The sequence below is a fragment of the Barbus barbus genome, assembly GCF_936440315.1.
Source record: "Barbus barbus genome assembly, chromosome: 48".
Lineage (NCBI taxonomy): Eukaryota > Metazoa > Chordata > Actinopteri > Cypriniformes > Cyprinidae > Barbus > Barbus barbus.
The window spans coordinates 21,829,140-21,853,638 of record NC_136726.1 but is presented as its reverse complement, the minus strand read 5'-3'; the positions used below and the strand labels follow the sequence as shown (position 1 = coordinate 21,853,638).

Genomic DNA, 24,499 nt, shown 5'->3' with positions numbered 1-24,499 from the left:
TTTTGCTTTCACATAGAAACACACAGCGTCTCCCTGACATGGCTGCATCAACATCTTATGACCCCTTTAAAAACTACTTGTTTCAATGATTCAGAGTCGACTCTTTCTTTTGAGAGATAATAACTTTATACATGGTGCACTTTCAGATTTAAATCTTTGCAGGAAGTTCACTTAGAGCGGTGTTACACACTACATGAAAGGTAATTTTAAAAAATCCAAGGCACTTTAAGACCTGCAGATAATTGCCTTCACATAGACAATGAATGAGGGCTGAAATGGCACTTTAGCAGTTGTTTGCCCACTTTTTCTAGGTTTACAGTAGAAGATAACATTTCTGTGAATTTTACTGTAAAATATGTGTATAATGTATGATGTATAGAGGCATTAGAGTGAAGAGTTTCTGTATATTATCTCTCACACACACTGCTGGCCTGTCAGAGCCCCAGGACACACACACTGGCCTCATTGAGGTCATTGAGGATGTTTTGCCCTCATATCTGTGTCTAGAGGAACATCTGTTGACTGCACACATTAGTCATAATATTGTTGTTAGATGAGCAACAAAACACTGGCTGAGTTCTTACCACAGCATGTTTGCTTTTGCTTTAATGTCTATGTGCTTTATGAACCAGACAGACCGTAATATGTGACCCTGGACCACAAAACCAGTCTTAAATCGCTGGGGTATATTTGTAGCAATAGCCAAAAATACATCATATGGGTCAGAATTATACATTTTTCTTTTATGCCAAAAATCATTAGGATATTAAGTAAAGATCATGTTCCATAAAGAGATTTTGTGAATTTCCTACCGTAAATGTATCAAAACTTAATTTTTGATTAGTAATATGCATTGCTAAGAACTTCATTTGAACAACTTTAAAGGTGATTTTCTCAATAGTTAGATTTTTTTGCACCCTCAGATTCCAGATTTTCAAATAGTTGTATCTCAGACAAATATTGTGATTTAGTAATCATTTTATTTTAAAACCAATGTGCAGAACTAATGTTTTAGTAATTTAGTTTTAGTTTAATAAATAAACATTAGACTACATCAACTAAACAATTATATAATAATATAATAATTAATGTAATTATAATTAGATAATAATTGTTTAATTTGTAATAATCGTTAGACTAAATCAATCCAACTTAATATGCACAATAATAATAAAGATAATAGTTTATAATAGAAGTTATTATTATTATTATTAGGGGTGTACGATATTATCGGACTGATATTGGAATCTGCCGATAATGGCTTTAAATGTAAATATCGGCCTGATATGAAAAATTATGCCGATATGTCTTGCTGATAAGAGGAATGGGTTAACTCACATGTACTCAGGGTTGAGGTCTGACCCGACCAGATGTCTTGCGACACGGGATTAAATTCCCGAATAATACGCGGCAGTGGTCGGTAACTCTGGTGCAATTTAAATGGGAGTCGACGGTCTAACAATATCCCGTTCCCGACGTCCTTTCAGAACAGCATATCTGCGCTTTATTCAAGCACCGGTACAGCCTTCACACGACTGTTATGCACGCGCTGCACGCATTAACCAGTGCTTCGTTTTATTTGCGGGGTCTGTGCGCAACATGTGCATAACGATGCACAGAGCAGGCTAGCCTACTAGTGGTGAATATACGGCCCGCAGACAGAACAGGCAGGTTGTCGATGAGTGACAGAGCATAATAAAGATGGAGCAAAGTGTGGACGCGCTGTCCTTGAAGAATAACGTTCAACTTGGTTTTGTTTATATTTTGCTAGCCTATAATTTTAAATGACAGATGTCAAATTTATTTATTTTTCTTCTGCAACACTTTTTCTAGGCTACTGTGTTTACAGCAAGATGTTAAACGAATTGTATCCTGTCAAGACGAATAAAATTTAGGAATCCAATTTTTTTACATATTTATTTTCTCTGTGACACTTTTTTTCCCTACTGTGTTGGCAGCACGAATTTTGTGTCTTAAGACACAAAATTCGTTTAACATTTTGCTGCCAAAAAAAGACTCTTGATAAGATAAAATAACAAATACAATTTTATGCAGACTACACTTTTATTTGTTAGCCTATCTCTCTTTCTTTCAGTAGAGGAAATTTAAATGTGTGATTCTGGAAACGAGATCTAAATTTAGCGGGAATGGTCAGGTCGGGAAGAAAATTATTCAAAGCGGACAGAGGGTGAACAAAGAGTGAATATGTCGCGGGAGCTGGTGGGTGCGGGATATAACCTTATAACTTAAAAAACAGTCCCACCCAGACCTCTAGCTCAGGGTGTGCTAGTGATTAGATCACGCCAGCAGTGTGGCTCATTCTTGAAGCAGAGTTTTGTCTGAATGATGATTAGATTCACTCTTTTGAATCGCTGCATTTAATCTGTGAAAGGTCTAAAGGTTTTTCAGAATTTGTACAACTCTTTTGTTTTAGACCATCTAAAAATGTTAAATCTTAAATTAAAATGTTAGGGTTAACACTGCATCTTTCTTGGGGGAAAAAATGCAGCGGTTGGTATAGTTTATTTATAGTTATTTTCAAAGCTTCAATGTACTGTTAAAAAAAACTTCATTATTTTTTATTTAATTCTAATAAATAAGCTCTTGTTAAAAACTAACCAATATTAAACATATTTTGCTTATAATGTCTGCACAGGAGAGACTTGGCGTTGTTTCCAAACAACAGGAAATATACCAGCATCGGTATCGGCCAGTTGAAAAATATCGGCATATGGATATCGGCAAAATCCAATATCGTACATCTCTAATTATTTTTATTATTAAAATCAGTTATAGCGTAGTGGGATGTTTTAATACATTGGCAGAATATTTACCTGATATGCAGAACTGATGTTTTAGTTTTGATTTATTATTTTGTGTTAAATAATCATTAGACTACATCAATCAACTTTATATGTACAATAATAATAGTTACTGTTATGTATTTATTATAACAACAAACAACAACAATTATTTTTAATTGTATTACTATTGTTTTTGTTATTGTTGTTATTATTATAAATCAATGACGACAAAGTGGAATCTTTTCATTTATTATCAAAAGATTTTCAGGTATACCAGATATATAGCTGATATCCAAAGTAAAAATATTGTTAATGAATAGTGCATTACATTACATCTCTCATAATATTTCTGTAAATTTTTTATCTTTATTGTTGTGTATGTTTTGCCACTTCACTTGCATATTTATTTTACTTTGAAATGCTCTCTGCTCTTAAAGAATTATTGGAAGCTATTTATTCATTTGTCACCTGACTTACAGTAAGCCTTGACCTTGATGTTCAAACACAGGCGACAGGTGCATCCTCGCCCCGTCCGGCTGTAAATTATGTGACTGCTTGAGCAGAGTCAACATGCTCTAGAAGAGTTAAATACAGCCCGTGTGATATGATGCTGATGATGCAGTATTTATCATCCATACAGGCTTATTATTATTTATACTCATTTCTAATACTGTTTATATTACCACACCAGCTGGAGTAAGAGAGGTACTGTAGATCAGAGTACCTATAATTAAATAGTAAGTAATTAAATAAAAATGGCATAAATTAAATATTTTATTAAAGATTTAATTATTTAGCCGAAGCTATTTAGAAAATTGCTAATTTAAAACAATTACAGTAATTATTATTAATCTGTAATTTTTTTAAGTAATTAAAATTTTATAAATCACATATGTAAAGTAGTTGAACAAATGGATTAATTTAAATCAAGAATTGTTTGGGAATGAAATTGTGACTCCAGAATCAGCTCGAATCGAATCGTCAGGTGCCTAAAGATTCCCATCCTTAATATTAATGTAGAATTTAATTGATGTGCTTTACATTAAAAATTGCTTTTGGAATCAGAATTGTGAGCCCTAACTGTCCGTTTCGTAATACCTCACTGGTCTGCGTCTCCATATGCTCAGTCATGTTTTGAACACTCCCTGCGTGTCTGTCCTCGACTCGACCTCTCCTCCTCTTCCTCCTGTCCCTGGTGCCTCTCCATCTCCCTCCGTATCTCCCCATCTAATCTCCCTTTCGAAACCGCAGTGTTTCTAGGGACAAAATGGCTCAATATGAGTGAAGCAAGAGCGATTAGTTTTTACAACCCGTCCCCTCCTGCCAGCCTGCACTTGAGTCTCTGCTCTGCTCTGATCATCTTCAGCGCTTTGCCAGATTGTGCAAGACACTCGATTTCATGCTTTGGATGCATTTATGACCTCAGGAACTGTTTATTCTTTCCAGGGAATAACGCTCTGATATCTGGAGCTTATGGCTTCAAATGGCTTGGCTTTGAGCAGCGGTTCATCGTCAACTAGTTTGAATATAAATGTTTTTTTGGTAATGTTTGGTAAGATATTTGTGTGTTTTTGTTCACCAAGGCTGCATTAAATTGATCAAAAATACTATAAAAAATACAGTGAAATTATGAAATAATTAAATAACTGTCTTATGTGTTAAAATATATATTTAATATAATTTCTTCCTGAGATGCAAAGCTGAATTTTCAGCATCATTACTCCAGTCTTCAGTGTCTTATGATCCTTCAGAAATTATTCTAATATATTTGATTTGCTGTTCAAGAAGCATTTTTAATTATCATCAAAACTGTCAGAAAAGAATTGTGCCGCTTCATTTTTTTTTTTTTATACATTTTATTACCATGATACATTTAATTTTTCAGGATGCTTTGATGAAGTTCAAAAGCACAACATTTATTTGAAATTTTGTAACATTTTAAATGTCTTATTTAATATATATATAAAATAATACAACATAATATAATATAATATTAACATAACACAAATGTTGTTTAATTTAAAAACATATTTTGTGCTGATATATTTACTATACTTACATGTAAGAGCATCAGAAAACAATAAATACAGAGCAAGGGGTGTCCAAAACAAGTAAAGAAAAAAATTATTTAAATTTATTTAATTTGCATTAATTTTATTTTAAAATAATAATTTGCATTTAACTTTAAATTGATTTAAATAAACATTTAAAATATGTTAAAGCAGTAATAATTTTAGTACTTTCCATTAGTAAAATATTAAATTAACTGCATGATGTAAAAATAGGTATTGCCACATGGTTATTTAATAATTAAAAAATATATATTATGCTTCTCCAGCAAGAATGGCTGTACTGCCATGCATATGATTTCCATTATATAAGATTTTGATCATGCCGTTCACTCCTAATGTGAAGCATGGGTCAGATTGTTAGCCTCGTTCCTATTTTGAATCTCTGTCACCATGCCTGGAAGGCAGAAGCTGTTTCTAAGAGAGGAAACCCCTGACGGATCCAAGGACAAATGAGGACAAACACAACCTGTGAATGTGCTGCCAAGCTATTTCCAGAAGCGCCTGCTTTAGATTATGTACATGAATTTAATAGCGAGATATGAACTTAAAATAGAAGGTGTTGTCTTTATGGGGTACAGTACAGAATGAGACCGATATTTAAAGCTAGCGTTGACCTTACGTTGATCTGGAAATGCTTGTAATGTGTGTTATTGTGGCTTTTCAGAATGAGCTCAAACAGAGTTCTGTTTCTCCATCTTGTAGGGTTTCTTCCGCCGGACCATTCGCCTCAAGCTGCAGTACGATAAATGTGAACGACGCTGTAAGATCCAAAAGAAGAACCGAAATAAGTGCCAATACTGTCGCTTTCAGAAGTGCCTGTCTGTGGGCATGTCCCACAATGGTGAGTGTGACAAACAAAACCCAGTTCTGATGGTAATTTAATTGTTTTTCATCTAATTTCAACATTTGCAGAGGCTTAAATGAAAAATTCATTTACAAAGCACAACTAAACACAACTACCGTCGACCAGTGTGCTGTACAGAGTAAGTAACCGCAAACAGAATTAAAAACAAAGACAAGGTCACAAATAAAACTGAAAGACACAGGGCAGAGCAAATGCAAATTACGAATAATAAGCCAGATCAAATAAAAACCTGGATTTAAAAATGAATATTGTAGGGGTGGTTCTGATTTCTGTAGGAAGACTATTACAAAGTCTCGGCGAATGCTCGATCACCCCTAGACTTGAGTCTGGTTCTAGGAAGCACTAAAAGACTTAAGTTGGCAGACCTAAGAGCTCTTGCAGGTTGGTGGTCAATCAACAGATCTGAGAGGTAAGAGGGTGCTAAACCATTTAAAGACTTAAAAACCAGTAAGAGCACTTTAAAATGAATCCTGTAGCGCACAGGTAACCAATGTAACAACTGAAGGACAGGGGTGATATGCTCACGCTTTCAAGCTCCCGTCAAGACTCTAGCAGCCGCATTTTGAACCATCTGAAGGCGGTTTAAGGAGTATTGACTGATCCCCAAATAAAGAGAGTTACAATAATCAAGCCTTGTGGTGATAAAAGCATGGATTACTCTTTAAAAATAAGTAAAAGAAAGAAAGGACTTAATTTTTACCAGGGTTCGCAACTGATAAATGCTTGACTTCACAACTTAATTGACTTATCAAGCTTTAAGACACTGTCCAACACCACACCCAGATTTTTCACATACGGCTTTACATAAGGTGCCAAGATTTAGATTTAGTAAACAATCTCTGTTTTACTCTCATTCAAACTTTAAAAAAATTTAGAGACATCCATGCTTCATACATACATCAAAGACGCAGGCGGTCACCGGGTCTAATCCATTCTTATGTTTCAAAGGAATATATATTTGAGTGTCATCTGGTAATTTAATAGCTGTCCGAATCCACTTCTCTCAGTTTATGGGAATGGATCAATCCAAAAGTCGTTACATAGATCACTGCGAACTGTTACACTTCATGACAATGTGCACATATTTTAAATATGGACACTTTTATTAGTGAAATGCTGGAAACTGTTTACAAAAATAATATTACGTCACTGCTTCACTACAGCAAGTGGAAGTTGTTAAGAAGAATAAAAGAGAACAAAATCATGTGAAGTGGGACATTATAATAGTTTTAATAAATATTTATTGTATTTTTTTTTTGGTAAGACTTTACAATAAGGTTCAACATGAACTAAGAATGAACAATACTTCTACAGTATTTATTAATCTTAGTTAATGTTAATTTCAGCATTTACTAATGCATTATTAAAATCACAAGTTGTGCTTGTTAACATTAGTTAATGCACTGTGAACTAATGTGGACTAGCAATGAACGATTGTATTTTTATTAACTAACGTTAACAAATATGAATAAATACTGTAATAAATGTATTGCTCATTGTTTGTTCATGTTAGTTAATACAGTAACTAAAGTTAACAAATGATACCTTATTGTAAAGTGTTACCATTTTTTTTTTTTTTTTACAATTAAATTTTTTTTTTTTGCATTTATTTATTTATGGTATTAATGATATTTTTCTATATACAGGGGTGCACATAAGTGGTCCGCAGGTCCGCATGCGCGACCAATATTAAAAATGTGCTGTGTAAATAAGTTCTGACAGCGCATTTGCATACCGCCATGGATGACAGCTGTGAATGCACAATTACCATTTTAGATCGGCAAACTGTACTAAATATGATTCTATTCAAACTGAAAGCATAATCTAGGCTAGCCGCTGCTGTTTTCAAAGCAAAACTGTGACATTTCATTCACTGACGCTCTTAATTCTCAAGATGGCACCGCGCATGGCAGCCATTGTGCTTGGCTCTCCAGTTGTTTTAGTGTTTTAGTTAGTTTTTCTTTTTGTTAACAACTGTTTATTTTACAAATAAACAGTTTTGAACAGTAGTACAAAACAAAAAGCAGCTATACAAATTTAGAACCCACCCCTTGGTAGATTTAAACAAATAAAAATTAAATAAATAAATAAAATTAAATAAATTATAATAATAAAAATATATTAATTAATATTAATAGATAAACAAATAACAATAAAATAATTTTTACAAAGATTTTAGAAAAGAAGACACAACATTAAAAGCTGAATGCCATGAATGAACAATTTTCACGTTAGATCCATTTATACGAGAACTAGAGAGTTCCATCGAGATAATGTCCGACAAATACTCAGTCCAGGTTCGTCTGTCCATTGTGTGAGGAGGATTCCAACGGTTGACCAGTAATTTTTTTGCTGCTGTGAGAGCAGCTAACAGTACAGATATTTGTTGGGCGGACAAGGTGACGTCCCAAAAGTCGTTCATGAAAAAATGGCGTTTTCAGATGTTTTGCTGAACATAGTAGTCGGCGGAGCTGCGGCGCTGTTTAAACGATTTAGGATCTTATTCCGACCTACAGGCAGAAACTGAAATCAGTTAAACCTGTATTAAGGACTGTAAAGAGATGGACTAATGAGACGGAGCGGATTTTACAAGCCTGTCTCGACCTTACTGATTGGAGTGTTTTTGAAGCTGCTGCAAATGATCTGGACGAGCTCACAGAGACTGTAAAATCTTATATCTTATATTCTGTGAGGATATGTGCATTCCTACCAGGACTCATCTAACTTATAACAACGACAAACCATGGTTCACTGCTAAACTCAGACAGCTCCCTGTCTGAGTTTAGCAGCTGTCCCTGTCAGCTCCTAATAATCCCCATACACTTGATTGGCTCTATGACTCTCTCTCCTCTCCACCTCTAGCTGGTGTGTGGTGAGCATACTGGCACCGTTGTACTGCCGTCGCATCATCTAAGTGGATGCTGCACACTCGTGATGGTTGAGGAGAGACCCCTCCACATGATTGTAAAGCGCTTTGGGTATACAGCAATACACAAAGCGCAATATAAATGCATCATTCATTCATTCATTCAGCTCTGTCAGGACAAAGAAGATGCTTACAGGAATGGGGACAAAGTCTTGTATAAACAGGCCAAATACACACTGGAAAAGGAGATCAGAGTGGCAAAGAGGAATTATTCCGATAAGGATCCAATTCTCTTCCAGTGACATGGCTTCAGTGTGGAAAGGTCTGAAAGGCATCACCAATTACAAGACACCATCCCCCAGCACTGTGGAGAATCAACAACTGGCAGACGATCTGAATGAGTTCTACTGCAGGTTTGAAAAAACACCATTCACACTTCCTGCAACCCCCTTCTCCCCCACACTGGCACTGCAGATAAGAGAAGATGACGTGCGCCAGGTCTTCAAAAAGAACAAGAGAAGGAAGGCACCAGGCCGAGACGGTGTGACACCAGCCTGTCTGAAATCCTGTGCTGACCAGCTGGTCCCCATCTTCACACAGATCTTCAACAGATCACTGGAGCTGTGTGAAGTTCCCTCATGCTTCAAACGCTCCACCATCATCCCCGTCCCAAAGAAACCCAAGATAACAGGACTTAACGACTACAGACCTGTGGCTCTAACATCTGTGGTCATGAAGTCATTTGAAAAACTGGTTTTGGCTTATCTGAAGGACATTACTGGACCCTTACTGGACCCCCTGCAGTTTGCCTACAGAGCAAGCAGGTCTGTGGATGATGCAGTCAACATGGGACTGCATTGCATACTGGACAGACCAGGGACTGTGAGGATCCTGTTTGTGGACTTCAGCTCGGCCTTTAATCTGTCATTCCAAACCTCCTCCTTCCCAAACTAACTCAGCTCTCCGTCCCCACCTCCGTCTGTCAGTGGATCTACAGCTTCCTGACAGACAGGCAGCAGCTAGTGAGGCTGGGAAAATTCACATCCAGCACCCGTACGATCAGCACTGGAACTCCTCAGGGCTGCGTTCTCTCCCCACTGCTCTTGTCCCTCTACACCAATGACTGCACATCTAAAGACCCCTCTGTCAAGCTCCTGAAGTTTGCAGATGACACCACACTGATCGGCCTCATCCAGGATGATGACGAGTCTGCTTACAGACAGGAGGTTAAGAAGCTGGCTGTCTGGTGCAGTCTTAACAACCTGGAGCTCAACATGCTCAAAACAGTGGATATGATCGTGGACTTCAGGAGAAACCCCCCTGCTCTCCCCCCACTCACCATCATGAACAGCACTGTGACTTCAGTGGAGTCATTCAGATTCCTGGGCAGCACCATCTCCCAGGACCTGAAGGGGGACATTCACATTGATTCTATTGTCAAAAAGGCCCAGCACAGGTTGTACTTCCTTCGCCAGCTGAGGAAGTTCAACCTGCCACAGGACTTACTGAAACAGTTCTACTTCGCCATCGCTGAATCCATCCTCTGCACTTCAATAACTGTCTGGTTCAGCTCAGCTACCAAATCTGACCTCAGAAGACTACAGAAGGTAGTCCGGACTGCTGAGCGAATCATTGGTACAACCCTCCCCACTCTCCAAGAGCCGTACTCATCCAGAGTGAGCAAAAGGGGTGGTAAAATCCCTCTGGACCCCTCACATCCAGGACACTTCCTCTTTGAACTGTTACCGTCTGGTCGACGCTACAGAGCTCTGAGCACCAGAACGACCAGACACAGGAACAGTTTCTTCCCTCAGGCAATCCATCTCACGAACATTTGAACTCTTAACAATAAACATGAAACACACAACACTATCATACTTTTTATTTTTTATTTAACACACATACTTATTACATTTCAAATTTGCACCTAACATACCTGTACATACTGAATTGTCTATTTTGTATATTGTGTTTCTGCTATTTTGCATATTGTCCATTTTGTATATTTGTACATAATTTTTTTATTATCTGTATCCTGTCCTGTCGCTGTCATTCTGTCACACTGTGGAGCTACTGTCACTAAAACAAATTCCTTGTATATGCAAACATACCTGGCAATAAAGCTCATTCTGATTCAATCAGCGGCGCTAAACCCGCAAGCGCATATACTTACTTGCTGGCAACCCGCCAAAATAAAAGCTCGCTGATTTTACGTTTGAAAATGATGAAAATTTTAATTAAAATAATAATAATAATATATGCTAAAATATTAGCATTTTATTTTTAAGTTTACTATAAAATAATTGTATTTGTATGTAATACTTGTCACAGATAAGACTTGTCACGTTCTCTCGATATCCACGAGTTCCTGTCAAGACAACACAATCAAGTGATTCACTCATCTCGTCATCCAAAAAGTCTCTGCATTCTATACTCACCGATTCAATCTCCATCGACTGCTCATCTGTAATAAACCTTACCTATTTTTGACAACCTTTGTGTGAAGTCTGCTTCCGTAACAATACTAACTTTTTATTTAAAAATAAAATGGTATTAATCACACTTGATTATTTTATATAAAAAAAAAATTAAAATAGAAAAACTAAATTGCAATAATATGACTATTATAAAAAAATGTATAGTTATATTTTATGGGTCACAATCCATTATGTGGCCGTGTGAGGACCAAACCGAATCTCCAGGTTCTCATATGAGAACCAGGCTGAAAAACTTATATGCACCCCTGTCTATATATGTTTTATATTAGGGTTTGCACAACTAATCCGTGTTATTGCAGTTACAGTGTTATTTAAGTTTCATTGAGATACTACTATAATTGTATTGGTATTTGTAATTAAATTATATTTTTATATTTTCTGTTTTCACTTTCATTTTTAGTCATTTTGTTTTGTGCTTTTGTCATATCTATTAGTTTTTTGTCTAGATTTTTATTACATTTATTTCAGTTTTAGTAATGTTTAGTTCAAATGAAAATGAGAAATGATGCTTTGACAAATAGCTGAAATAAAATAAGTTTAAGTTATTGTACATTTTATTTTATTTCAATTAACATTTATTTTGTTTCAAGTAGTGACTTTTTTTTATGGTGTTTTAGTTTTAGTCAACGACATAAGTTTACTTTATGTAAATAATTGTATGCTTATGTAATTTACACATTTTTAAAATAACATTTTGAGAGATAAAAAGCAAGTTAGAAAGCCATTTAAACTATAAATAGGATATTTAAATAAATAATGGTATTTCCTGTTATTACATTTAATATGAACTTATAATTTGTCTAAGCAATAACAGAAATTTTGATGCATTCGAATGCATGAGTTTTGTTTTATTTTTACAGACTTCCTATGAGAAATTACCATCCAAAGTGTTGTAGCAAGGTCCAAAATAAATGCTGTCCATCTGAACAACTTTTTGAGGAATTGCAAAATTTAAATTTCAGTCCATTCCTCCCAAAAACTGTTTGGCGTTAGATGTCTTGAAAAATAGTACATTTGTAGTATGAGCTACTTTTATGGTGATTTGTCAAGTTTGTAGTTTGACAACACATGACCATTATTTGCTTATTAAAGCTCAATTCAGAGACAGAGAATATATAGATACACCTATATAGAGGTACATGTCATGTTCCACTGAAAATATAACAGCGGATATATGGGTTGATGTTGCAGCAATGTTCTGGATAATCTTTGACTAAATGAGCTAATATGAGAGTGTTTGGTTGTTTTGTCCTTGAGATGTCAGTGCATTGACTTCCTGTGATGACCTCTTCATTGTTTTCAGTCTGGAGTCAAAGGCCATCATTTATTAGGGCTGCTAACACGTCCAGCCCTGCTGAATCACTCGTCTTACACAGGCTTTATGACCGACGAAGGCATGTGCTGAAATCACGCTATGGTCGAAGTCTGTAATCTGAACTGTGGACGCTTGAAAACATTCCTCAAAGCGATGTAGGTTAGCTGCTAAAATTAGCAACTTTATGGTGTCTTTGGTCATTTTGATAGAAATAGTCTCTATAAATTGTGTTGGAAAAGAGACTTGTGTTACTAAATAAACAGAGATTGGTTGTTCCATTCTTTTCTATGTTAAAGATGTTTATCTTTCAGGGTGAAACACATCGTAAGATGAGATAAACACATATGCTTGCTGTAGAATAGGCATCTGCTTCAGACTTGCTCATCCCAGTGAAAGTTAAAACTAGCAATCCTCACCACTCCCTTCATCCTGTTGCATAAACCTTTTTTTTTGCAAATCAAAAGTATTTATTTAAAACAAAACCAGCAACACTTGTGAAGTGGAGACATCAAACTATTCAGAGAATGGAATGGAAAAAAATACCAAGTTTCTTTGTATTAGCGAAATAAATCGTTTTTTTTTTTTCAATTCCATTCTCTGAATAGTTTGATGTCTCCACTTCACAAGTGTTTTTGTTTTAAATAAATCTATTTTCTGAAATGCTGAAAGAATGTTCGACACCATAATACCTACTGCTGCCCTTTCTGTTCAATGACACCATGAAACTGCATTTGAACACGGTCCAGATTGAAACTCATGTTACTCAATTCCTCTGGGCAAGTTTCTAAGGCACCAGACATCCTGATCTGACAAAATCTGTAAATAGTGGCCTTGGATTTCAGCAAATATTAATCATCCGTGATCAGCAGTGCATGTGGTTGTTTTGCAAGAGAATCCGCAGAGTGAAGGTTTACAGCTGCTTTTATGTTATCCACACTTGCATCAAATGAACAATAGGGATATTGAACAAAAGCACGTTGAATTTCATGCCAAGTAAGTCACACTTTTATGTGATTTGAACCCTTGGAAGGCTGTAAAGAACTAACCACAAATGATCACTTCAAATTTGATCAGCATATCACTGGAGAAACTTCATGAGGCAAGTCAGATATTGGTTTTGTTCCAAAATATACACCCTTTTTCTGTTAGTAAGCATTGTGAAGTTTTTCTGTGGGCAGAGCTTAGGTGGAGGTAGTTTGTTGTTCTACACATGCACACAGACATTATTTCATAACCACATCACAGCGTTTAACCACATCTGTCGTTGTTTTTTTGCCTGGCAGTGGCAGCAGGTATGCGATAAAATTTCAAATTTGAGGCTTAGTGTCGATTCTGGCACCTAACATCACACCAAGATGATATTTTAAGCTCCTTATGTAGCCGAATCTTCTGGTTTGAATTGGCCGCCTCCAGTTTTCCCTTTGTTTTGCCTCCAGCTAGCGCTGTGACGTAATTGTGACATCGGCCCTAAAAGGGTCTATAGAGAGCTTCCTACAGCGGCCACAGCATTATGAGTAGAGCTGCCCCCGACTTAATATTCTTCTAGTCAACTAGTAGTCGCTCATTTAAGCCATTAGTCGACTAATTGCATTTAATTACTTAAATAAGGAAAGGAAAAGGAACGGAAAGTGTGTGGCACAAAGAGCATCCTTTGTTTTCTTTATTTTACAAAAGCACGTTTTGTTGTTATTATGAGTGTACACAAATAAAAGTAGACCCTTTACAGTTTCGAATGATGTATTAACTCTTATCTGTATGAGCAAAAATGACGTTGTATTTTAAGTTGTTTCCGCTGTTATCAGGAAAAAATGGCAGTATTTGCGCTGGCACCTTCATGTCCTGCAGTAAGCACGCTAGTAGCTTCCACACTGCGCACAAACACTCGGACATGTGTTTAAAAGTGCACATTTATCTAGATTACCGTTAGAGTGAAAAGCAGCCGTGTAAAGCTGCTACTGCTTATGTTTCACAATCAAATGATAAGCAATATTTTAGGTCAACGAATGACAGGCGAGCGTTTTGATTTCCTGCCCAATATAATTACCTTAAAGACCAGACATTAACGATCTGCCACGAACACAGACCTTTTTTTATTTCTGCGACTCATCGACTAATAAAATTTCAGTCAACTAAAGCCCAAAATATACCTCCACATTCCGTGACTGTCCTCTTGAAGCATTTTTCGTCATCAGAAGTGTCCGCGGACATCCGCACACACTGTTTGGTGCAACCCAATTTTTGTGACCACGCATACAATAGTGCAGGCGTAAGGTGAATGTTGAGACAGAACGAGTCTTCTAGATGGTACTGTGCATGTGCCAAACTCATCTATCCACGCTCATCCACGGTTGAGTATATTTTGAAAGCTGCGTGGATGCGGCTGTGCACAAGGCGAAACAGAACACGAAACGTGACGTGTAGCCAGGTCTTAATAGGATAGTTCACCCAAAAATTTTAATTCTGTCATTAATTACTCACCCTCATGTCGTTCCAAACCTGCAAGATGTTCAATCCGAGAGCTTTCTGACCCTGCATAGACAGCAACGCAACTACAGTGTTCAAGGCCCAGAAAGATAGTAAGGACTTCGATAAAATAGTACATCAGTGGTTCAACCGTAATGTTATAAAGCTACAAGAAAACTTTTGTGCACAAAAAAACCCCCAAATAACAACTTTATTCAACAATTTCTTCTCTTCCGGGTCAATCTGCCACCATTATCGAGAGTACCATGATTGAACATGAATGAACGTGGTAGTTGTGTTGCTGTCTATGGAGGGTCAGAAAACTCTCGGATTTCGTCAAAAATGTCTTAATTTGTGTTCCAAAGATGAACAAATGTCTATTGCGTTTGGAAGGACATGAGGGAGAGTAATTAATGACAGACATTTCATTTTTGGGTGAACTGACACTTTAAGCCTCATCTCATTGACTAATGTTTTGTCGACTATTAGGTGAGCAGACGTAATTATAAGTCTTACATGATGGATGTTCGTTTAGTTGTATTCTCTAAGTTGAGGTTCTTGTTTGTATCCTGCAAACAGCCATCCGCTTTGGGCGAATGCCACAGTCGGAAAAGCTGAGGTTGAAGGCGGAGATCCTAACGGGGGAACGAGAGGTTGAGGACCCGCAGCTGGCCAATCAGAAAACCCTGGCCAAGCAGATCTACGAGGCCTACCTAAAGAACTTCAGCATGAACAAATCCAAAGCACGGACCATCCTAACGGGCAAGACAAGCACGCCGGTAAGAGCATCCAGCCATGTGCTTCATGTATTAGAGCTGATGTGGCTTTGTCTGGATCTATGTTGTGTATAATTGTAGCAACATACTTGCAACAAATTAGCAACACCCTAGCTACAACCAAGAACACCTTAGTAAAGCCCTAGCAACCACTCAGAACACCTTAGCGGCATTTTGAATCTAGAACATTTTGAATCTCTTTTAAGTTTTCAGGCAGCACGTCAAGCCAAGATCAGTTTGTTTTGATCAATTTTATTTTGAAAATTACTTTTGATATTAATATTTAATATATAAACATAAAATTTTTCTTAAATATTGTGGCGGGAGGAGCCAACGACAGACACAGTGGGCGTGGCGTCAAGCCTCGGAGAGGTTTTTATTAAACAAAACATTAAAATAAAGTGTCCAAAGGGGGAAAAGTGTCCAAAATAAACAGGGATCTGGTGTCCTCGTTGTGCTGCGGGGCTCGTGAAGGAAGGCAGTGTTCAGGAGGGAAGGGTCCAGGTAAGGGGCGGAGTCCGGCGGCCGCACGCGCTCCCGTCTGGAGGTCCCGGGGCGCGGGTGACGGCGGGTTCTGTGGCGGCTTCGTCCAACTCCTTGATCCCCGGGTGCTCGACGGGATTCCACGGCCCGGCGTCCTCGCCCGACGGCCGTATCGCGGCTGCGGTGTCGGCCGGACTGCGGGTCCGGCCGCTCGCGTCTCTGGCGGCGGCGGGTAGTTCCCTCTACGCTCCCTTTCCTGGACCCACGAGGACACCAGCGTGCATGCACGGGGAAGAGACCGGTCTCTCGAGGAGAGGCGCGCTCGGCGTTTAAACGGCGGCGGTGATGAGGCTCTATTCACGTCAGGTGCGCCTCATCACACGCCGCCAGCCCTGGCTGTTTCAGCGCCCCTCCTCTCTCACACACCCACTCCCGTCGGGAGCCTGGTGAAGGGCGGCGAATAAGGGACGGGGTGGTGATGATGGACAGGGGGGAGGCAGCCGACTCGTCACAATATAAACATGCATGTGTGTGTATTTATATATACATAATTAATATATACAGTACACATATATTATCTAAGCAAAAACGTTTGTTTTGGATGAGATTAATCGCAATTAATTGTTTGACAGCACTAAAATGAACTGCAGGGGGTTTGTGAGTTCAATGAAAAGCTAATAATTAATGAAATCAGAAACATTTAAAATGAAAATAAATAATTTTAATAAATATTTTAATAATCAAAATAAAGCGCTTACTAAAAAAGATGAAATATTTTATTTGTTTACCTGTATGCCATGTCACCATTAACCAGCATCAGAGAACCGTGAACATGCAAATGTGTGCAACATGTAAAGTGTAAAGAAATAACGTTAATTTGTGCTTTTTAATGTGTTTGGAAGAATAAAGCCTTCTGGAGACAGGAATACATGGTTAAATAACCACTGAGTGATAATTCAAATAAAAATAAATTAATCAGTAGTTGGTGCAGTGTTCAAATGTTGAGAAAACACTTCTTAAAACTGACTGGTCTTTGTGTGAATGTCTACAAAAACTGGAAGACTTTCTTAATGAATATAAACAGTAGGCTATTTTCGAAAGGAAATTTAAAAGATAAAAAAAAGAAATATGTAAATATGTAATTATGTAATACATCATAAGTAACTGTAGTCTGATTACAAGTATTTTGAAATGCAATTTAATTACAAGTACTTCATTTTTGGAATCTGATTATGTAATCTATTTTACATGTAATCTGATACTACTAAACACCATCAGATTACGCTTTTCCATTTTCTCCACCATGTTCATGTTGCTCTACACCTTCTTATAAAGCACAAAGCCCATCGATAAAGCAGCACTCTTTATTAAAGAAGCTTGATATGACACAGGGCTCATGGGACGGGGGTTTGGAGTTTGGGTGTGGATGAGTGTCGGTACGGATGGCTTCCACCTCAGACGTGTTTCCCCTCACGCGTCTGTAACACTAGCTCGATTGTTGGCTGTGCTCTTCGGCCTGGGCTCCGCAGGACACGGCCCAGCTGTTGGGAGTGAGAGCAGCTGAATTAAGATGAGGCTTTCATCTTTCACAGTATGCTTGTTCTCTCACGGCCTGAAAACCAGCCTCTCGGGGTGTCGTGTTGACCTCTCTTACGGAGGCGGGGAGCGTTTCGAGTTTTAGTCCTGTTTGAAACAAATGCCGTCATCTGAACGGTTTCAGGTTGAGGTTTTTATATTGTATCGTCCTTTTGAACCATTTAATGGTCTTGACAAGTTCGAGAAAGTATTGAAACAGGGAGCTGGAGCTGTGACATATGCATATACACATAAGAATAATAATAACAATTATTATTATTACTAGTAATTAATATTTATTTTATTTAATATTTATTCTTACTTTATATTATTTTACTTATCTATATTGTGTGTAATATATATTTACACTCACCTAAAGGATTATTAGGAACACCTGTTCAATTTCTCATTAATGCAATTATCTAATCAACCAATCCCATGGCAGTTGCTTCAATGCATTTAGGGGTGTGGTCCTGGTCAAGACAATCTCCTGAACTCCAAACTGAATGTCAGAATGGGAAAGAAAGGTGATTTAAGCAATTTTGAGCGTGGCATGGTTGTTGGTGCCAGACGGGCCGGTCTGAGTATTTCACAATCTGCTCAGTTACTGGGATTTTCACGCACAACCATTTCTAGGGTTTACAAAGAATGGTGTGAAAAGGGAAAAACATCCAGTATGCGGCAGTCCTGTGGGCGAAAATGCCTTGTTGATGCTAGAGGTCAGAGGAGAATGGCCCGACTGATTCAAGCTGATAGAAGAGCAACTTTGACTGAAATAACCACTCGTTACAACCGAGGTATGCAGCAAAGCATTTGTGAAGCCACAACACGCACAACCTTGAGGCGGATGGGCTACAACAGCAGAAGACCCCACCGGGTACCACTCATCTCCACTACAAATAGGAAAAAGAGGCTACAATTTGCACAAGCTCACCAAAATTGGACGGTTGAAGACTGGAAAAATGTTGCCTGGTCTGATGAGTCTCGATTTCTGTTGAGACATTCAGATGGTAGAGTCAGAATTTGGCGTAAACAGAATGAGAACATGGATCCATCATGCCTTGTTACCACTGTGCAGGCTGGTGGTGGTGGTGTAATGGTGTGGGGGATGTTTTCTTGGCACACTTTAGGCCCCTTAGTGCCAATTGGGCATCGTTTAAATGCCACGGCCTACCTGAGCATTGTTTCTGACCACGTCCATCCCTTTATGACCACCATGTACCCATCCTCTGATGGCTACTTCCAGCAGGATAATGCACCATGTCACAAAGCTCGAATCCTTTCAAATTGGTTTCTTGAACATGACAATGAGTTCACTGTACTAAAATGGCCCCCACAGTCACCAGATCTCAACCCAATAGAGCATCTTTGGGATGTGGTGGAACGGGAGCTTCGTGCCCTGGATGTGCATCCCACAAATCTCCATCAACTGCAAGATGCTATCCTATCAATATGGGCCAACATTTCTAAAGAATGCTTTCAGCACCTTGTTGAATCAATGCCACGTAGAATTAAGGCAGTTCTGAAGGCGAAAGGGGGTCAAACACAGTATTAGTATGGTGTTCCTAATAATCCTTTAGGTGAGTGTATGCACACACACACACATAAATATATATATACTTTATTTGATTTGATTTTTTTTTTTTTCAGATTATTGAAATAGGATGTTGGGAGAACTGTCTAAGGGCTTGTCTTCATTAATTTAATTGTTTTAATTAAAAAAAGTTTTAATTGTATTGAATTTATTTATTTTTTGTCCCACCTGTCACCCTTTACTCTAGATTTTGTCATCTGCCATTGAAAAACCTATTGACCACTATACAGTGGTTTATTCTTAATTTGATCTTCATGCTTTATTCTCGTTGTGTTGTAGCCTTTTGTCATCCACGACATGGAGACGCTGCAGTTGGCCGAACAGACTCTTGTGGCCAAGATGGTGGGCTCTTCTGGGGCTCTGCTGAATAAAGATGCGGAGGTTCGAATATTCCACTGCTGTCAGTGCACTTCGGTCGAGACGGTGACCGAACTGACTGAATTCGCCAAGTCCGTGCCTGGCTTCTCCAACCTGGACTTAAATGACCAGGTTAGTGCCAAAAAACGAGCACCACGTCCTGTAAACACTTTAGGCTTCATGAAAGTGAAAATCTTCAGATATGCACATATTGCATAAACATCTTTATTATATGCCGCCTGTTTTCTCCGACAGGTGACATTATTAAAGTACGGCGTCCATGAGGCGCTCTTTGCCATGTTGGCATCATACATGAATAAAGATGGTCTGCTGGTCGCGTACGGCAGTGGCTTCATCACCAGAGAGTTCCTGAAGAGCTTGCGGCGGCCGTTCAGTGAAATGATGGAGCCTAAGTTTCAGTTTGCAATGAAGTTTAACTCCCTCGAACTGGACGATAGTGACCTCGCACTGTTTGTCGCTGCCATCATCTGCTGTGGAGGTATATTGGTTTTATATTTTAGTAAAATAAAATGTGTATATTGGATTACATTATATTATTAAATAATAATAATATTATACTATTATAAACATTATTATTATTAATATAATAAGATATTTCTATTATATATATATATATATATATATATATATATATATATATATATATATATATATATATATATATATATATATATAATTAATTATTTATTTATGTATTATTTATACATATATAAATAGATAGTTTTACTAATATATATTTTTTCATTATATTTTTATTTTTAGATGCTTATTCTATTATATAATTGTGAATATATGATTATTATTATTATCATTTATATATTTAAAAATGAAAATATTGATAATGGTTTTTTTTCATGCTTTTCAGTTGTGATATATATCATATTTAATTCATTTGTTTTCATATTATATTTATTTATAGATAGATAGATAGATAGATAGATAGATAGATAGATAGATAGATGGATAGATAGATAGATAGATAGATAGATTTTTTTTTCAAGAAATTAATTAATTTATATTATTTATGCATTTAAAAATAAAAATATAATCTCATATGTATGATTACATTTTTATTTTATTATTTAAATGTTTTACTTTTTGCAATAATAATTTAATATTGGCTTAAAAAGCGCAACATGGAACAAGATGGAATCTGTGATTTTTATTTTTTTTTAATTCCAATAGACAAGTATTAACAAGAATAGATCAGCTTTTGCATGCCAGTGATTTTTATTTTTTTAGACTCATGCTCTTCCCTGTCTTGTCTTCCAGATCGGCCAGGCCTGGTGAATGTCCCGCACATCGAGCGAATGCAGGAGAACATCGTAAACGTGCTTCATCTGCACCTCAAGAGCAACCATCCCGACAACGGATTCCTCTTCCCTAAACTCCTGCAGAAACTAGTGGACCTGCGGCAGCTGGTGACGGAGCACGCTCATTTAGTGCAGGAAATCAAAAAGACAGAAGACACTTCGCTGCATCCCTTACTGCAGGAGATTTACAGAGACATGTACTGAGTCGCTTTTGGCTCATTCTTCTGGGTGATTTCTAGAAGACCACATGCTCGGAGAGGGCCGTTTCTCTCAGGGGCCCTTTAAACAAGTCCCCTCCACAGCTACACTGTGATCTGTTTTTAAGGGGCGTCATGTGAACCACTATTTTGGGGATTTCTGGATGAAAACCCCAGGAACATCAGGGCTCTTCATTACCATTGAGTTAAAGAATGCTTTCTGCGGTTATTGGTTTAAAGAGAAAAAAACAAGACAATGCCAATTAAAATGCATCCTGGGGTTTTAGGATTTTTGGATATTTTATAAATGCTTGCTGGGCCCTTGGGCCAGATACTGTGAATAGAAACCCTAAAATACAACTTATTCATACAGCAATATGTTTTTTTTTATATTGACACGGTAACTTTAAACGCTTTAAACGCAGTTTTCACCCAAGTGATTTCCACGTAGATCTGCCATAACTAGTGAAACTGGCCGTTTTGTAAAGCTACAGGGATTTTGCAGAATTATTTTGTTTTATGTTAACCTGGGAAAACATAAATACGACACAGAATTCTTAATCAGTTTCCAGCTGTCATATTTCAACATTTGTGAATGTTTAGTGGTTTCCTTTTCTCGTTATTGTGAGTTATTTAGAGTTTTATCGGCTCACTCCCAATATTACAGTCTCAGTCCGTAACTGCAGATTTCGAGTTATAAAATGGAGTGCTCAAATACAAAGCAGATCAATACCTCACGACCAATGCCTTCTGACAGGGCACAAGTGCTCCAGGTTGTGCAGTTTTACAGTAATCTACTGTTTAAAGGGCTAAAGAAGCGACAAGTGAGGCCTGTTACAGCATTTATACCGCAAGCGTGACACTGCATGAAAAATACAGTGAAAATGCACTGTTACAATTTTGGAATGTTGGCTTTTTTGAAGCAACATTCAATATTTGAGTGAACCACACTCCTGTTGTTTGAACACAGGTGTCTGTTGGGCTTGATGCAAGTTAAATCTTGAGGTTTGAGCTTCATTCTGTGTAGCGTTTGCATGTTCTTCCTCATGTAAATTTGGTTTACTGACAATACCAGTTCTCAAAGAGCCCATTTCTGATAACCATTTTATAATATATGGCCGTTTTTAAAGGAAACATTCAGTGAGTTGCATTTGCACTGCAGCGTTGCTGCTGCTCACATGCGGCAGATGCAAAGCATAGCTTGCTTTAATTTCCTTCCTGTCTGAAGGAAAAGTTTCACACCGTTTGTCTGTCTGTCCCTCCAGCAGTCTGTCGCTCTTGAGGTTTTCTCAGAACCACAGTGCCTAGTCTCGACGTCGCAGTGAAAAACATCTCATTGTTTTTTACTTCCCTATATAAACCAGAAACAGAAGCTAATTAAAATATGTCTGTGTCATACCGCCTTTTGTAAAAGTAAGCTCTATGTGCAGTTTTCTACATTAAAAATTTGTTGCATAAGGGGCCGTTCACACCGAATGCATTTTTTCATTATACTGTGATGCTTTTCCGTTATTTTTCTATGTAAACATGCGCTAGACAGACATGTTTGACCACTGCACTCGCATGTTTTACGACGACTCTCTCATGAGGCTGCACTCGTGTTAAAACAAGTTCAGTTTTTCAAAACATATCTTGAGACCTTTCGGGTTTTGTTCTTCATTCTACTGCACTGTCTCACGTTTTTAACACAAAAACATAGTCTGTGAACCGGCCTTAAGAGTGTAATAGTACATAAAGTGGAGTTTGATGGATTAGATTGTGTAAGATTAATTTTGAGATTGTGTAAAGAGCCATTCTAAAATTAAGCTACAAATTGAAATAATATGGAGCCCCTAAAGGGACATGGCGATGCTATATAACATGGGATAGGAAAGAAAGTTTGTTTGTTAATCCATAGTTGTTAACCTGAGAAATTTTAAGTCTGATTACAATACTTTTGCGTTCCACCACTAAATGTTGCGTTCACTCGCGAAACATTTATGTTGGCTCACAAAAATATTGCGTTCCAACACAAACCCTTTGTGATCGCTCTTAAAAATATTGCATTGCTCCAAAAAACTTTGCATTTGTTCACAAAACATTTGCGTTTGCTCGCTAAAGTATTGCGTTGCCCCAAGAAACTTCAACTTCAAAAAACATTTGAGTATGCTTGCTAAAATATTGTGTTTATTGCAAAGGGAAATGCAAATATTTAGTGAGAACGCAAATGTTTTACAAGTTAACGGAAATTTTAGAGAGTGAATGCAATACTTTTTTAGGGAACGCAAATGTTTTGTGAACAAATGCAAAGTTTCTCTGGGGAACGCAGTACTTTTGCGAGAGTATGCAAATGTTTTGCGGGTGAAGGCAAAGTCTCTTGGGGCAACACTATATTTTTGCAAGTGAACGCAAAGTTTTTTGGGGGGACACAATACTTTTGCGAATGACTTAAGAGCGACTGCAAAGTTTCCCGAGAGAACGCAAATGTTTTGTGAGTGAACGTAAATGTTTTATGCAAATGTTTTGCAAGTGAACGCAAAGTTCCTCCGGGGGGATGCAGATGTTTTGTGAGTGACCGCAAAGTTTCTCAAGGTAAAACAATACTTTTATGAATGAATGCAAACGTTTTGTGAATGTTTTCCAAGTGAACGCAAAGCGACTCGGGGGATCGCCAAATTTTTGCGAGAGAAGGCAAAGGAATTTGTCATCCCATCTAATTTTTTTCCATCACCATGTCCCGTTAGGGGCTCTGTAAAACAACACCTTCAGTTAATTTAGTGTGTATGTGAATGTTTAGTTTTCCATGCTTTACTGTTCCGAAGTTGTGAAGAGTTTCTAGCAATAACTTATTATTGTCTATTTTCACTTAAAAAAAAACGACTTTTTACATGAGAGAAAAAGTGTAATGATTTATAGTAAGTACTTGGAAAATGCATCTTGGATTTCAATAAAGCAAGTGATTCGTTTTAAAAATGCGTTCACACAGACAGAGATTAAACTGCTGGAGGTCATCGAGTCTCTTGGCTGCTATTCGTTCCACAGCATGTCGCATCTCATTTGCATAAAATTGAAAGCTGCTCATCATCAGTCACCAAAAAAATGGCATACATCTTATTCAAAACAAATAACTTTAGGTCGTATTGTTGCTGCAAATTGTTGTCAACCTGAACATCCTGTGTCACATTTATACGACGCATCCAGCTGTACCCGTGAACCCAGTTTCCTACAAAGGGATGCACTTAAACTGTAAGGTTATGTTTGTAACTGGAAATGCTGAAGATTTGTAGCCCTGTAAATAGCGGACGCTTGATCAAGACATTG

At 37.6% G+C, this 24,499-nt stretch overlaps 2 protein-coding genes across 3 annotated transcripts in view; both read left to right on the top strand.

The window, feature by feature from the left end:
- Positions 1-24,426, top strand: part of pparab (peroxisome proliferator-activated receptor alpha b) — a 52,735-nt gene extending 28,309 nt beyond the window's left edge. Inside the window, exons 4-8 of one of the 2 annotated variants that reach the window (XM_079412634.1) lie at positions 5,579-5,717; positions 15,463-15,662; positions 19,591-19,800; positions 19,924-20,167; positions 20,962-24,426. In XM_079412634.1, coding sequence (XP_079268760.1) covers positions 5,579-5,717; positions 15,463-15,662; positions 19,591-19,800; positions 19,924-20,167; positions 20,962-21,206 — 1,038 coding nt within the window. In that variant the 3' untranslated portion in view covers positions 21,207-24,426. The remainder of the gene's footprint in view (positions 1-5,578; positions 5,718-15,462; positions 15,663-19,590; positions 19,801-19,923; positions 20,168-20,961) is intronic. The other variant, XM_079412633.1, reaches the window with a different exon arrangement.
- The window catches only part of avpr1aa (arginine vasopressin receptor 1Aa), a 552,460-nt gene that overhangs the window by 477,754 nt on the left and 50,207 nt on the right, over positions 1-24,499 (top strand). The window lies entirely within an intron of this gene.